The 13,878-nt window shown below is 59.6% G+C and overlaps 4 protein-coding genes across 5 annotated transcripts; all 4 read left to right on the top strand.

Moving 5' to 3' along the window:
- Positions 1–465: 465 nt before the first annotated feature.
- On the top strand, positions 466–4,671 carry ABB37_07916 (putative P-type ATPase; the record flags this gene model as incomplete). Its single annotated transcript, XM_015806718.1, has 1 exon — positions 466–4,671. The coding sequence occupies exon 1, from the start codon at positions 1,288–1,290 to the stop codon at positions 4,669–4,671; it is 3,384 nt and encodes a 1,127-aa protein (XP_015654589.1). The 5' UTR covers positions 466–1,287.
- A 366-nt stretch (positions 4,672–5,037) lies between these two features.
- ABB37_07915 (hypothetical protein) lies at positions 5,038–5,250 on the top strand (the record flags this gene model as incomplete). The annotated part of the gene is made up of 1 exon (XM_015806717.1): positions 5,038–5,250. One exon carries the CDS (start codon positions 5,038–5,040, stop codon positions 5,248–5,250), a length of 213 nt encoding a protein of 70 aa, XP_015654588.1.
- A 1,653-nt stretch (positions 5,251–6,903) lies between these two features.
- Positions 6,904–11,403, top strand: ABB37_07914 (hypothetical protein; the record flags this gene model as incomplete). Its single annotated transcript, XM_015806716.1, has 1 exon — positions 6,904–11,403. The coding sequence occupies one exon, from the start codon at positions 6,904–6,906 to the stop codon at positions 11,401–11,403; it is 4,500 nt and encodes a 1,499-aa protein (XP_015654587.1).
- Positions 11,404–11,755: 352 nt separating this feature from the next.
- ABB37_07913 (bis(5'-nucleosyl)-tetraphosphatasesymmetrical- li keprotein) lies at positions 11,756–13,353 on the top strand (the record flags this gene model as incomplete). Of its 2 annotated transcripts, none has more annotated exons than XM_015806715.1 (1): positions 11,756–13,353. In XM_015806715.1, the coding sequence occupies exon 1, from the start codon at positions 12,079–12,081 to the stop codon at positions 13,351–13,353; it is 1,275 nt and encodes a 424-aa protein (XP_015654586.1). In that variant the 5' UTR covers positions 11,756–12,078. The 2 variants fall into 2 exon arrangements, with proteins under 2 accessions (XP_015654586.1, XP_015654585.1); XM_015806714.1 differs by having other exon boundaries at positions 11,785–13,353.
- Positions 13,354–13,878: the final 525 nt, after the last annotated feature.

Here is a 13,878-nt window from a genome sequence, read left to right as displayed (position 1 = left end):
TGCACGGAGCCGACAAGCCATGCTCTCTTCTGGGAATATATATTTATTTATATGTCTTTTTTTTTTTGATCTGAAGTGGCGGAGTGCCAAAATCGTGGCAGCCGTACGTTGCTTCGCGCTCAAGAGCAAAACAGCCAACGAAACCAAGAGGCCACACGTTGTGCGAAGCGAAGATCGGTGTCCCGAGCGCTGGTGGTATGCACCCACGCAAAGATACACTCACCAGAGAAAGAAGGAAGACCGGCAAAGACCGAACCGGGAGGGAAAGTGCAAGACGGAGGCCGGGCTCAGCAGCTACCGGGGTTGCCGGAGCTCCGTCTTTGAACACCCTTCTTTTTGTTTAGCGGCGGATTGCATTGTTAGGCACTTCCGCTGCAAAAACGACTGCTTCCGCTGTTTGTAGCACACATCGTCTCCACCCTCCTCTTATTCTCCTCCTTCCTCTTTGCTCACCCAATATACGCAGCGCCTGCGCACGTGTGTTTTTTATTTATTGCCACTCTTTCTTTCGAAGTCACAGAATACAGTTTTTTTTTTCTTCACCTCTTACGCTCTAACTTGCACTATCGGAAGAGCTATTATCCGATTTTCTTTCTTTTCTCTTTCTCTCGCCGTGAATCTGTCGGAAGTCGTCTCGTTCTTTTGAGCTGCGTGCGTGTTGAACCCCCACGCGGTTTGCTTCATCCACTAAGAGAGTTGAAAGAAGAGAGAGTTTGCCGTCGGCGGAATTCCTTTTTTTTCTTGTGTGAAGTACGGCTTCTCTTCACCGTCTTCTCCGGACGCACCCGAGAGGGAGAGAGGAATAATAATAAAAGTAAAAAATAACTTCAATTCCGATTCGTTAGCGAAATAAATCGGTTTATGTCGACGAAGGAGAAGGCGGGGAATAACATCGAATTTACTGCTTTGCATTTCAGAGAGCTCACCTTTTTCGCATCCACTGCTTCTCACTCTTCCCCCCAAGAAACACAGCGCTGTCTTTTTTTAAACATCCGCAGTTGTTCCGTTGACCTTCTCTTCTTTTTCATTTTTTCTTATTGTCGGGACTGTGGTTACGTTGCTCTTAAGCTGTTTTTTCTTTTTCTTCTTCTCTAAATTTATTAGTCCGGTGGAACAGCGGGTTTACTAGCCGCTGTTGCACATCTTTGGGGTGTGAGGTTCTTCTGCAGACGTCGTGAAGCTGCCACGCAGCCCTTTTCTTTTTACAGTTCTTTGTTGTGCTCTCTCTCTCTCATATATATATATAGCTTTATTGTTATTATAATATTATTCTTCGAAAGTGTTTAGATGAGCAGCCCCATTTTCCCCGCGATGGACAGTAGCCCGTGCGAGAGGGCAGGCGATACGTCCGATAAGCCAGCGAAGCGGTCAAGCTTCACCATTCAGCCCGAGGCGCTGCATGAACTCGTCAACGAAGGCAGCGAAGGGACCACGAGGCGACTGGCCAGTCTGGGCGGGCTGGAAGGACTCGCTGCGCACCTCAAGACGGACCTCGCGAAAGGCATCGACGTGAGCAACCCCGCGGCGCTGGCGGAGCGGCGGGCGGCCTTCTCCGTCAACGAGCTCCCCGCGGCGGAGGAGACGAGTTTCCTCGACATGGTGCTGGAGTCACTAGAAGACCGCATGATGCAGATCCTCATCGTCAGCGCGGTGGTGTCTCTCGTGCTGGGGCTTACTGTGCCGGACCCGGCCACCGGTTCGGTGGACTACCGCCACGGCTGGATTGAGGGGGCGGCCATCCTGTTGTCCGTCACACTGGTCACCTTCGTAAGCAGTGTCAACAACTACCAGAAGGAGCAGAAGTTTAAGGAGCTCACGAAAGCCACCCCACCTGTAAAAGTGCAGGTGATTCGATCCGGCACGACGGTCGAGATTACGGATAAGGAACTGCTCTCGGGCGATCTGCTGACGGTGGCAGGGGGCGACGTGCTCACCGTGGACGGTGTTGTGCTGCGCAGCACGTCGCTGAAGGTGGACGAGTCCGCTGCCACGGGCGAGAACGACGACGTCCCCAAGTCGGCGCACGGCGATTACGTTCTGCGGTCCGGCACCAACGTAACGGAGGGCGAGGGCACGATCCTCGTCATGGGCGTCGGCGTGCACTCCTTCGCAGGGCACATCGCCATGCAGGTGCGCCAGGCGAAGGAGGAGACGCCGCTGCAGGAGAAGCTGACGGAGCTGGCAGACCTCATCGGCTACTTTGGCATGATCGCCGCGGGCCTCATGTTTGTGCTGCTCAGCGGAAAGGAGTTCTTGGACACGGTGGTGTACCGCAAGCACCCCATTGGCTACAAGAAGTACCTCGACAACCTGACGACGGCGGTGACGATTGTGGTGGTGGCCGTACCGGAGGGTCTGCCGCTGTCGGTGACGATTGCGCTGGCCTACAGCATGAAGCAGATGCTCAAGGAGAACAACCTCGTGCGCCACCTCGCTGCCTGTGAGACGATGGGCAGCGCCACGACGATCTGCACCGACAAGACTGGCACCATCACGCAGAACGACATGTGCGTGACGGACGGCGTGACGTCATACGGCACTGCCTACGTCGTCCCACGCAAGATGGCGGACGGGAGCAGCCGGCCGCACTCCTCGTCTCCCTCTGAAGTGACAGTATCATCCACATCATCCGTCTCAGCGACAACACGATCGCCACCGCAACAGCAGACCGTCGACATCCTCAACACCTCCGCGGTGGCGGGGGTGCGGCAACTGCTGATGGAGTGCATCACCATGAACACGAAGTCCACCCGTACCCTCATCGAGTCCCCGCGGGCGCAACACGCCAGTGTGCGGCTGACGGGCAGCAAGACCGAGCAGGCCTTGCTCAACTTCGTAGACGCCCTCGGCGAGGACCCGATGCAGCTGCGCACACAGCGGCTGGGTACACTGCAGAAGGCCAACACGCAGCTCATCTCGTCCCCGTATACACCGATACCGTGGCCGGCCGGGCAGCGCAACAATGTCGTGGCCGCTGCCGCCACCTTTACCATGGACCTGCACCTTTACCCCTTCACCTCTGCCCGGAAGCGTATGACGACGGCGCTGATGCTGCGCGCGGAGAACATCGTTCGGTACTACGTCAAGGGTGCCAGCGAGCTGATCTTGGCAGAGTGCAGCCACACCTTCAACGCGGCGGGCGCGCGCGTGGCGGTGTCGCATGAGGTGCGAGTGCAGCTGGAGGAGGCCATCATGGCCATGGCTCGCCGTCAGCTCCGCACCATTGCGGTGGCCTACGCAGATCACCCCATCCCCTTCCCCTCCTCCGCTGCCGCCAAAGGGGGCGGGGCGAGCGGTGACTTCACGGCATCGCCCTTCGTGGCGGACGACACACAGCTGGAGGGGCTGACGCTGCTCGGCATTGTGGGCATTCGTGACCCGGTGCGGGCGGAGGTGCCGGAGGCCATCGCGCAGTGCCGCCGCGCCGGCGTCGTGGTGCGCATGATCACCGGCGACAACAAAGCCACCGCCGTCAGCATCGCCAAGGAGGTCGGCATCTACGGCGAGGTGTGGGCGGGCCCGGCGCAGGGGGAGCAGGGACTCGCCCTCGAGGGCCCGCAGTTCCGCGAGCTGGCGCGGAGTGCGCGGAAGCTGAACGCGATTCTGCCGCGCCTGCAGGTGATCTCGCGTGCGTCGCCGCTGGACAAGCGCATTCTCGTATCGGCGCTGATGCAGCGGGGCGAGGTGGTGGCGGTGACCGGCGACGGCACCAACGACGCACCGGCGCTGAAGGGGGCGAACGTCGGCTTCTCCATGAACTCCGGCACCGAGGTGGCGAAGCTGGCCTCGGATGTCGTCATCCTCGACGACAACTTCAGTACCATCGTGACCGCCATGAAGTGGGGCCGCAACGTGAACGATAACATTTCGAAGTTCCTGCAATTCCAAATGACGGTGAACGTGGCGGCGGTGCTGGTGTCGTTTTTGGGCGCGCTACTTGACGGCAACGGCGAGTCGCCGCTGAAGCCGGTGCAGCTGCTGTGGCTGAACTTGATCATGGACACGCTGGCCGCCCTGGCGCTCGCGACGGAGACGCCGTCGAATGAGGTGCTGCTGCGCTCACCAAAGGCGAAGGCGGCCCCGCTCATCACGCGGCGCATGTGGCTGAACATCGGCGGCCAGTCCATCTATCAGATTCTTCTCCAGCTCTGGCTGATTCACGGCGGCGCCGGCTACTTTGGGCTCGTCCAGGACTCCGAGGAGCACTTCACCGTCGTGTTCAACACCTTTGTGCTGCTGCAGCTGTGCAACGAGTTCAACGCCCGCCTCCTTGGCAACGAGATGGTTGTGTGGCACAACATTCGCCATGCGCCGATGTTTCTCCTCGTCGTAGGGAGCACCTTTGTAATTCAAATTTTAGCGGTGCAGTACGGCGGGGCGTTGATGCGCTGCGTGCCGCTCTCGGCGGAGCTCTGGAAGAAGTGCTTCCTGCTGTCTGTGGTGCCGCTGCCGTTGGGCATCCTCCTGCGCCGAATGAACATTCACGAGAAGACCGTACCGCCGCCGCCACCGATCGTCGATGAGGCGGAGGAGGCCGCCCTGCAGCTCGCTGAGAAGCAGCGGACCCGTCCTACGTTGAGAAAAGCTGCGGCCACGGTGTGCGCACAGCTGCGAGTGGTGAGGGCGTTCCAGTCCAATATGCAGGAGCGCAAAAAGGCTCGCATCGCGTAATGGCGAGGCCGTGAGAGCGGGCGAAACAAAACGGAGAAGGAGCGAATGCAGAAGAACAAAGGAACCGAATATTAATGGGGGTGTACATCACCTCCGCTCTGTTTGCTTCCGGTTCATCCCGTGGAACCTGCTTTGGTGCGGTGGGGGTGTTTCGTACGCTTTTCATCGTCTGTTGTTTTCGCTGGGTGATGTCAGCGAATAGAAGCTCTTTGTTGATTCCGGCGATGATGCTGCTTGTATGTTGCTTTTTTTTTATTATTATTTCTGTTGGCACACAGAAAGGATCGTTGATTGGACGTAATCCTTCGTAGGTGCGACCTGCACTTTTTTTTTTTAGAGCTTGCGCCAGGAAAAAATCGCCGGGAGATGAATCGAAAGCTTCATGTTGTACTACTATCCCTTTCTCTTCTCTCCTCTCCAGTCGACCTTTTTCCAGGAAAGGCTGTTTTCTTTTTTTTTTCCCACCGTCCCGCCCCTTTTCCAACCCCACGAGGTGGAAATGCAGACGATCTGAGTCTGCAAGAAACTCCCTTTCGTAAAGTTCTAATTGGTTCTAAAATAAATATAAAAAGAAAATAAAGCCGTCTACCCTTAAAGGAAAATGAAAACGATCCAGGGATGTAACGACACTGTTTTGCACTTTATTGATCTTTCTCCTTTCTCCTTTCTTCTTCCTTCCTTCCTGATCTGAGAGTAGTCGACTAGAGTTTTTCCTTGCTATTCCTCACTGTGCGACTCTGACGGTTGTTGACATTATTCCTGTGCTCTTCGTGCGACTTTAATCACTTCTTTCTGCAAAGCGCTGCTGGTGCATTCTGCATAAGAAAACCAAAAGCACAACAGCCAAAGCGCCCATCATGACGAGTACGAAGGCACGTCCTATCGACTTCTGTGCGTGTACCTGCGCCGCGTACGTGTGTGCGTGTGTATGTGTGACTTCTCTCACCTACCAACGGAGTGAGCTCAGTAGCAGCAACTGCAGACGCTGTTGATTTCACGGACGCGTTCACTGCCGTTGCGATGACGGACATTTCCCTCCCGACGCACCGCCGTCGAATGTGCGTTGTTCTTTGCAGCGCAGACTGTTTCGCGACACGTCTTCCGCTGCCTCCGTGCCAGTGGCAGGCTGAGTGGAACGAGTAATAGGAATAGTGAAGGGTGCCGAAGTGTGGCTGAGCACACACGGACTTGCCGGCTCATCGCACATGAGTTTATGTTTTTCGTGCATCATTCATTGTTCCCTCCCTTCTCCTCTTTTTACTCTTTCCTCTCTTGTCTGCACGTCACTGCGGTCTCCACGTGGTCACGTCACGTCTCGGGAAGCGCGGCTGTTGCTGGTCGGACAACTCTGTGTGTGTGTGTGTGTGTGTGTGACCCTTTCTCAATGATTGAACCGTACGTAGCAAAGCCGTCCCGTATTCCCTGCATCGCTTCTTTCTTTTTTACCCATTGGACGTGCAAGATAGACTTAGATGTTGCACGCACCCCTTTCGGTAGATCGAACAAACGATAGAAGCTCATACATGCGAAACAGAACCTGACCTGTTTTGAAAAAAAAAATTAATCTGCGTAGTGCCGATGAGAAACGATGCGGAGCCGTCGCGGCCGCGCGTGTGTGTTGCCTTGCGCTGGAGGGAGTCGCGCACCTTGGAAGATGCGCCGCACGCAGAAGACGCTGACGATCAATCTCCGACAAACTCACCTTGCTCCCTCAATGCTTCGCGTTTGCGTGTGCTGCGGCGCCGCGGCGACCACTACGGTCCTCCGCGCCTTGTAGCCGGCGGTGTACACGCGGACATGAAGGGTGGCAGTGAGGACGCTGCCGTGGTGGTGGGGTTGGGAATGTGGGCACCATTACCTGCGAATCCTTCGCTTAAGCGGCGGGCTCCTCCTTCTCCTTCGCTGCAACGCGGTGTTGAGACGGCGGTGCAGACACCTTTCATATCCATCGAACGGCTCCCCGCTGCAGCCTCCCTTTCCCACGATGAGGGCTTGCAGCACTCTCGAGCCACACCTAACGAGAAGCATTCTTTTATCGCGGGTGGCTTCTCACCGCGATCGCATCCATCGCCTTCCGCGCCGCCACGATACTCCGATGCGGATCTCACACTCGCACTGTCTGAGCGGATTGTGGCCGAGCTAACGGAGTCGTTGTCTTCTTCTGCGTCTTCCGCACCGGTGCAAAAGAGCAGGGTGGCTCCCGTGCAGCATCGAGAAGTTCTAACCTTCGCGATGGGCATTCAGGGGAGCGGCAAGACGTCGTTTATGTTGGGAAATGTGCAGGGAGGCGACGCAGCGCCTCCACGAACACTCTCCGCACCGCCGCCGCGGCCGTCTGCCGCCACCGCGGCTTCATCTTCACCCCTCTCCGCGGCACCCGCTACGGGCGGTCTCTTCCGTGCTGTGATGGACCGACTCTTTGCGACGGAGCAGCACACACGCTCTCTCTCGGTCGCCGTGAGTGTGGTAGAAGTACGCGATGTCGCCCCTCTGCAGCACCCCTCCGTCCTGCAGCGGCCGCGTGAGACGGTGGATCTGCTGTCGGGGCAGCTGCTGAGCCGGCAGGAAGGTCAGCATGAGGAGGGTACGGCTGTGCTGAGAAGGGTTGACCGACGACGGCGGGAGAGCTCGCCGGACGAGGACGGCTCCTCCGGGTCCGCGACGCCGTCCGTTGCGGTGGATGAGCCGACCGACATCCCCGCGGCGTGCTACGTGCGGGTGCACTCGTCCGCCGCGGCTGCACGGGTGCTTTACACCGCCCTCCGCTCCTCCACCGCGTGGCAGCCTCGCCTTGATACCAACGTCAGTGAGACAGTGGGGCCGGCGGACGCACGACATCCTTCCTCTCCACCCGTCTCGTGTCTTCTGCGTCCTGCCGGTCTGCCGCGGGAGGAGCAAACGAGCCATTTGTGCGTGACGACACTCGTCAGCCACGCCGGCGATGCACGTCGCGGTTGGCAGGCCACCACGCCACCCGCGGTCGGCATTTGGAAGCTGTGGGACGTGTCGGGTCCCGACCCGTCCTGCGGCTATCGCCCGTACACAGCAGGGGATGCAAATGACGCCTCAACGCCGCCGCCACCACTGAGGAATAAGAAGACCACAAGAAGGACCCATGCGCAGGTAGAAGAGCGGGACCCTTTGGAGAGAGATCGTGCCGACACGCAGTGGAAGCCTGCGCTGCCGTGGCACAACCGCTACAGCCTGCCATCCCTCACCCACACCTGCCTGACCGCCTTCGGATGTGGTGCGGATCGGCCGGCGAGGTGTGACCTCTCTCTTCTGCGGTGTGACGCAACGGCGCTGCAGATTGCGGCGAGTGCGACAGAGTCCTGCTCTTTGGTGATCCCGGTGTGCACGGTGGTGGCCGCGGCGTCGGCGGATGAGGTGAACGCCGAGGTGCTGCGCTGCGCCGGTGGGTGGGCCGCGTTCGGCCGTCGTGCGGATGCCCCCGTGCTGGAGGGAGAGGGACGTGCAACGCAAACTGCGGAACGCAGCCGTGGTGCGGACAACGCAGCCGCTGCTCAACGCGTGCTGGAGGACTACGCCGTGCCCTTTGAAGACTTCTTTAGGGAGAACATCGCACCGTGCGCATCGGCTGTGCCGCCGACACTGTGGGAAGCATCGTGTACGCCCGGCGCCAGCGATGGCGGGGCAGGAGTTGGTGCTCCTGCCATTTGCGACACATCAGCGACTTTTGCGCGGAATCCATCCACCTTCTCGTCAACGACAGCGCCACTCAGGACAGCGCCGGAAGCTCGTCGCGTCGATGGACGAGTTCCTCTTCCTGTGAGTAGCGGAGTGCCGGGAGACAGGACGGCGCCGTTGAGCATCAACGTCACCGCATCGGAGGAGGACCAACTCACCACGCTGCCTGCGGTTGCCTACAGCAAAGATCGGAGCGATGCTTTGGCGGACCGCGCAGCCGCGCTGGCCTCTGGTTTAACTCCTGTCAAGGAGGAGGAGAAGAGTTCGAGGGAGGAAGGCACCTGCAGCGTTTCACAGCGTTCACCTCTACACGGAAAGCGCACCGAGAACCTCGTGCGCACGCCACAACGCCTCGGCAACGAGAGCGCCATGGCAGCTGCGAAACCGGCGGCTGCTATGGCCACAACGATGTCTACTCTATCAACGCAGCCTTCTGTGGCTGCCCTGTGCGCTGCGGGGGCGATGAAGGCGGAGGAGGCACGGCTGCAACGCTTTGAGGGCGTGTTTGAGACGGAGACTTTTGATGTCGCCGACGAGCCTCCGTGGACTTCGCACGCGGTGCCCGCTCTGAACGAGGCGGAGGACGGCGTTTTTCCGGTCTCGCTGCCTTCCGCTGAGGCGAAACCTGTGGGTTTGCGTGCGGGCGAGCGGCGGCAACAGAGCGAGCAAGCACCGCTCCACACCCCCGTCAAGCAAGACAGTTCCCCTCCCTCTGTGATGCGCACAGCTCTGCGCCCGCCGGCGTCCGCAGCTCCTCCCCCGCCGCTGCCGCTGCCGAGTGAGTCTGGGCGTCGCGGTGCTGCCGGACCACCACCACCGCCGTCACCACCGCCGCCGGTCGCCGCGGAGCCCACCGACAAGGAAGAGACGTTTCTGTGCACTCCGCAGGAGCTGCGGTACGACACATCGGAGCTGCCCCCTCCACGCGACGGCCAAAGAGCAGCGCTCACAGTAGATAGCGCGGCGGCATCACGGGCTAATCCCACAACGAACCCAGACCCGGCCGCAGCGGCCGTCGTGCAGTACCTGGCCCCCTACTGCGATCAGTTTCTCCAACTGTACGCCGACATGCGTCGTGACGTCGCGACGTGGCGGGCAGCGGAGGTTGCGTCGCTTCAGACGCTGTCAGAACTGGCAGAGCAGCACACACGTGACATACAACGGCTCACGCAGCTCCTGCGCCAACTATCCGCTCCTGCAGCAAACAGAAGCCTTGATGGTGGCGCCGTGTCCTCCGCTCCGGTAACGTCATCAGGCGATGCCGCTGCCGCGCTCGCCTCCACAAGCTCTCTCATCTTCGAGCAGCTGGTGAAGTCGGAGGAGAAGGTGACCTGGTTGGAGAAGCAGCTGGTTCAGTGGCGTCAGCGCACCCACGAGGCGTCCACGCTGCACCACAGCATCGCAGAGGTCGGAGATGCCAGCGCTCTCGTAGACGACCACAAGGCGGAGTTGACTATCGGGCTGTTTGCCATCGACAGTCAGGGCCTTCACGCTTCGGCCCTCTCAGAGGGCGACGACTTTGTGAAGGACGACGGGGCGGACCCGACGGGGCGACACGTGGCGCAGGCACAGCGCATCCTTCACCGCCTGCTGCAGCGCTGCGGACGTGCGTACGCCTCGGCACAGGAACGCAGCACGCGGTGGCAGGAGCAGCTGACGCAGGAGCACGCATCCAAGTCCGCGCTGATGGATCGCATGACGGAGCTGGAGGGGGAGCTAGCGGAGTACCGACGTAGGGGAGGTGCGGTGTTGGCCGCACTTCCACCGGGCTCCTCTCACGCAGAGGCAGGGACGCCCGACCGGCACCGTGGTGCGTCCGCCGCGTCACGTACGACTCCTCTGAACTGCCCTGATGATCCTCTTCTGTATTCTGGCGCTGTTCTTACCGCCTTCGACCGGCGGAGTGACCCGAAACACGTCAAACGCACGGAGGAGGAGGGAGAGGAGCAGCTCATCCCTATCAACATGCGCCGTGAAGACAAAGAAGAACTCATTCGCTACACCCGCGCTGCCCTGACGTGTGCGACGCCCGCGCAGGTCAGCCCGATTCGCAGCCTAGACGACACCGTCCTCTCGCTGCCGTCGCAGGCCGCCGATCGGGGTCGCGGTCGCACCGCGGCGGCTCAGACAACACCGGTACCGGAAGAAGAGCGCCATCCCGCATCTTCCTCCGCCGCCTCCTCCACCTCGCGACCCTCCGTTGCGGCCGACGTGCCCTCGCAACTCGCTGCTCTGCTGTCGCGTGCGGTGGGGCGCGATGACGAGAGTGGAGGGTTTCCAAGCAATCGCCGTGCCGGGCGGCCGCATCTCCCTCCGTCTTCTACCGCTGCTGCTGCGGCCGCCGCGGCGCTGTTTGACGTTCGCTTTGGGCCCGCCTCTTCAACCGCTGCGGAAGCTTCTGTGCAGGTGGCCGTTGACAGCGATGCCGAGGAAGCACCACATCTCTTTAACGCTGCGTCGCCTCCGTCGCCTTTCACGCGCTCCGCTGCCACGCCGCGTGCGAATTCGGAGCGACTTCACGAGGCAATCACGCAACCGGGGGTCCGACAGGGTGCGACGCGATCTGCTGCACGGACACACGGAGCCGTGACAGTCGCAGACGAACTCCACGGTACAGGCCCACGTGACGACTCGTACCCTACAGTGGCGCTGCAGCGCCTTCAACGGGCCGCGACGCAACTGGCGGCGAATGCGGTGCGTCTGACGCGCCTGGCGGACCCAAACGACGAGAGCGCCGGGACCACGGTGAGCAGCGCAGCGCAACTGCTGCGAGAAACGCTGGAGGATCCGAGACGGAGGCCGGCACCGGCAGGCAACGACATCTTCACCGTGCGCAGCAGGTCGAGTGAGAGAGATGCCGATCACGTCATGATGACACCGCTGTCTCAATCGTTGGGTGAGCTGCGGTCTGCGTCGCAGGCGGTGCAACGCGAGGCACGCGAGACGGCGGAACGCGAGAGGGCCTACCTGTCAACCATCCTCTTCTCTCCGGTTTCTTCTCCAGAAAGAGGGAACGTTGCCTGACACGAAGGGCGCAGCCGGCAGTGCCTCGAGTGCGCGAACCGCACGATAGGTTGTATCTGAGAGAGAAACTAAAACGTCGTCTGACGTTTTTCTGTTTTCCACCCAGGCATCAACGACAACGTGTGCTCAATGAGCGAGCGGAACAACAGCGAAGGCGGCCACAAGTACCACTCCAATCCGCAGCAAACGTCCTTTCTCTTTCTCGTGGCTGTCGCACGAGCGGCTGCGGGTGCGAGTAGAGAACCAACTCATGGGCGAAGCTCATTTTGCCTCTTTTTTTTTTACGTGTTAAAAAAAAAAAATGCAGATCAGTTCTGATGACATCAACGCCTCTTCTCCTCCTTACCCCTCAGTTGTTGCTCTTACCACCGCCACCACAAAGAGTTCTTGCCATCAAACGAGCCCTTCAGCGAGGATTTCCACGAGTACACGCACACGCACACACACACAAACACACCTACAGCAACGTTCGGTTTCTCTCTCTCTCTTTCTTCGTACTTATTTTTTTATAGGTTTCTCTTTCAGTTGCACCGTCTGTTGAACCCAAAGTAGCTACGTGCCGGTCTCGTCGAAGGCAACGTCGCTCGCTGCGGACCATCCACAGTTTCTTTATTCTTCTCATTTTTTTCTAAACGCTTCTTTTTTCTTCCTTTGTCATCGCAGTCGAAGTCGTCCATGTCTGTGAACGTCGTGCACCTTGAGGGCAGTGCCGCCGGCCGGCTCATCATTGTTGGCGACATCCACGGCTGCGCCGACCAGCTGCGACAGCTGCTCGTGAAAACGCACTTTACCAACGACGCCGTCCGTCAACGCCCCGAGCTGCTGACGGCCTCTCCGGGCGAGCGCACCGTGATTGCTGACGCTGCCATCATGAAGATCCCGTGTGCCCTGCAGCCCATGTCCTCGCCGCACCACCGTCGGCCCACGCCGACCTCATCCCCGTTAGAGGGCCTGGGTGGTCCGGCGTTGGGCGACGTCGACTCCCCTGCCTCCCCTGCGTACAGCGATCACACCGGTCGTGGCACGAACCGCGACGATGCGGTGCACAGCCGAGATGAAGATGTCTGCGTCTTCGTGGGGGACTTGGTGAACAAAGGACCCGACTCCTACGGCGTCGTGCGCGCGCTGCGTGCGATTGGGGCCATTGGAGTAGTGGGCAACCACGATGCGTCGTTGCTGCGACTGGCGCATAAAATCCGCACCGGTGCCGAACTCACTCCGAAGGAGTCGGAGAGCCGACTGCTTCCACTCGCCGTGGACTGCCCAGACGACGTCTACGCCTTTTTAAACTCTCTTCCGCACATCTTGTGTTTCCACGCCTACCGGCTCATCGTCGTACACGCCGGCGTGGACCCGTCTCTTCCGCTGGAGCAGCAGACCATCGACGCGGTGACTCGCATGCGGAACCTGGTCTCCGCGAAGAAGTACACGGCGCAGCTGGTGGACAGCGCAACGGGGGCGCCGCCTTACGTCGCCCTCTCCTTGTCCGAAAGGTTCGCCACCCTCGAGCGGCCCAAGTTCGGGAAGAGCTGGAGTGCGAAGTGGTCGGAGCTCGCGAGTGAGCTGAATGGCGGCAGCGGCGCTGCGGTGATGCCGGCGGCGGTGGTGAAGAAGCCGCGTGAGGCCTGGGAGGACGTGGAAGACGACGCGGCCAGCACGAGGAGCGCGGACGAGAGCCGCGGCGGCTCAACCGCTGCTGCTGCGGTGGTGGGGCGCCGCGAAAAGGACAAGAAGGAGAAGTGGCGCAAGCGCATCTCGACGGTGTACAAGGGCTACACCATAGCCTACGGCCACGATGCGAAGCGACGCCTGAATATTCATCCCTACTCCTACGGGCTTGACACCGGCTGCGTGTACGGCGGAGAGCTGACGTGTTTGGTGTGGCCGAACACGTTGGTGTCGGTGCCCGGCCTCAGCAACCCGCCGCCGCATCACAAATCGAATGTGTGAGCTAACGAGGCCACACACATATACACACATATATAACGGAAAAACATGCTTATTGACTGACTCTCGTTTTATTATTGCTTAGGGTATTAGGAGGGTTCCGCGTCGTCCGCGTTGGCGTGTGCTGCAGCCCGCGGCAAAGGCTACTGGGGGGACGCCTTCTCTATTCCTGCTTTTGTAGAGGGACCAACCGCCTCGGTTGAAGAACGTACGGTCTCCATACTCACGTAGTCGGTTTTTCTTTTTTAATCCTTCCGCATTGAAATCGATGAAGAAGAGAAAAGAGCAAAACGATGAATTCCAACGACCAACACGAAACAGCGGTGACGTACAACAACTAGCCGTGTGCGCTGTGCTTTTTTTTCCCTTTTCAAGGGCCGCATGGAAGCTCGGATGAGGCCTGCGTGTCTTTTCTGCTTTGCCCAACGAAACCAAAGCGTCGCCACTTTATTATTATTATTATTCTAAAGAAAAAACTCCTGCCGTTTACGCTGGCGTGCGTTGCCGACCCCATCCGTCTCATCAACT

This window comes from Leptomonas pyrrhocoris (assembly GCF_001293395.1).
Source record: "Leptomonas pyrrhocoris isolate H10 chromosome Unknown, whole genome shotgun sequence".
Lineage (NCBI taxonomy): Eukaryota > Euglenozoa > Kinetoplastea > Trypanosomatida > Trypanosomatidae > Leptomonas > Leptomonas pyrrhocoris.
This window is presented reverse-complemented; position numbering and strand designations above follow the sequence as displayed.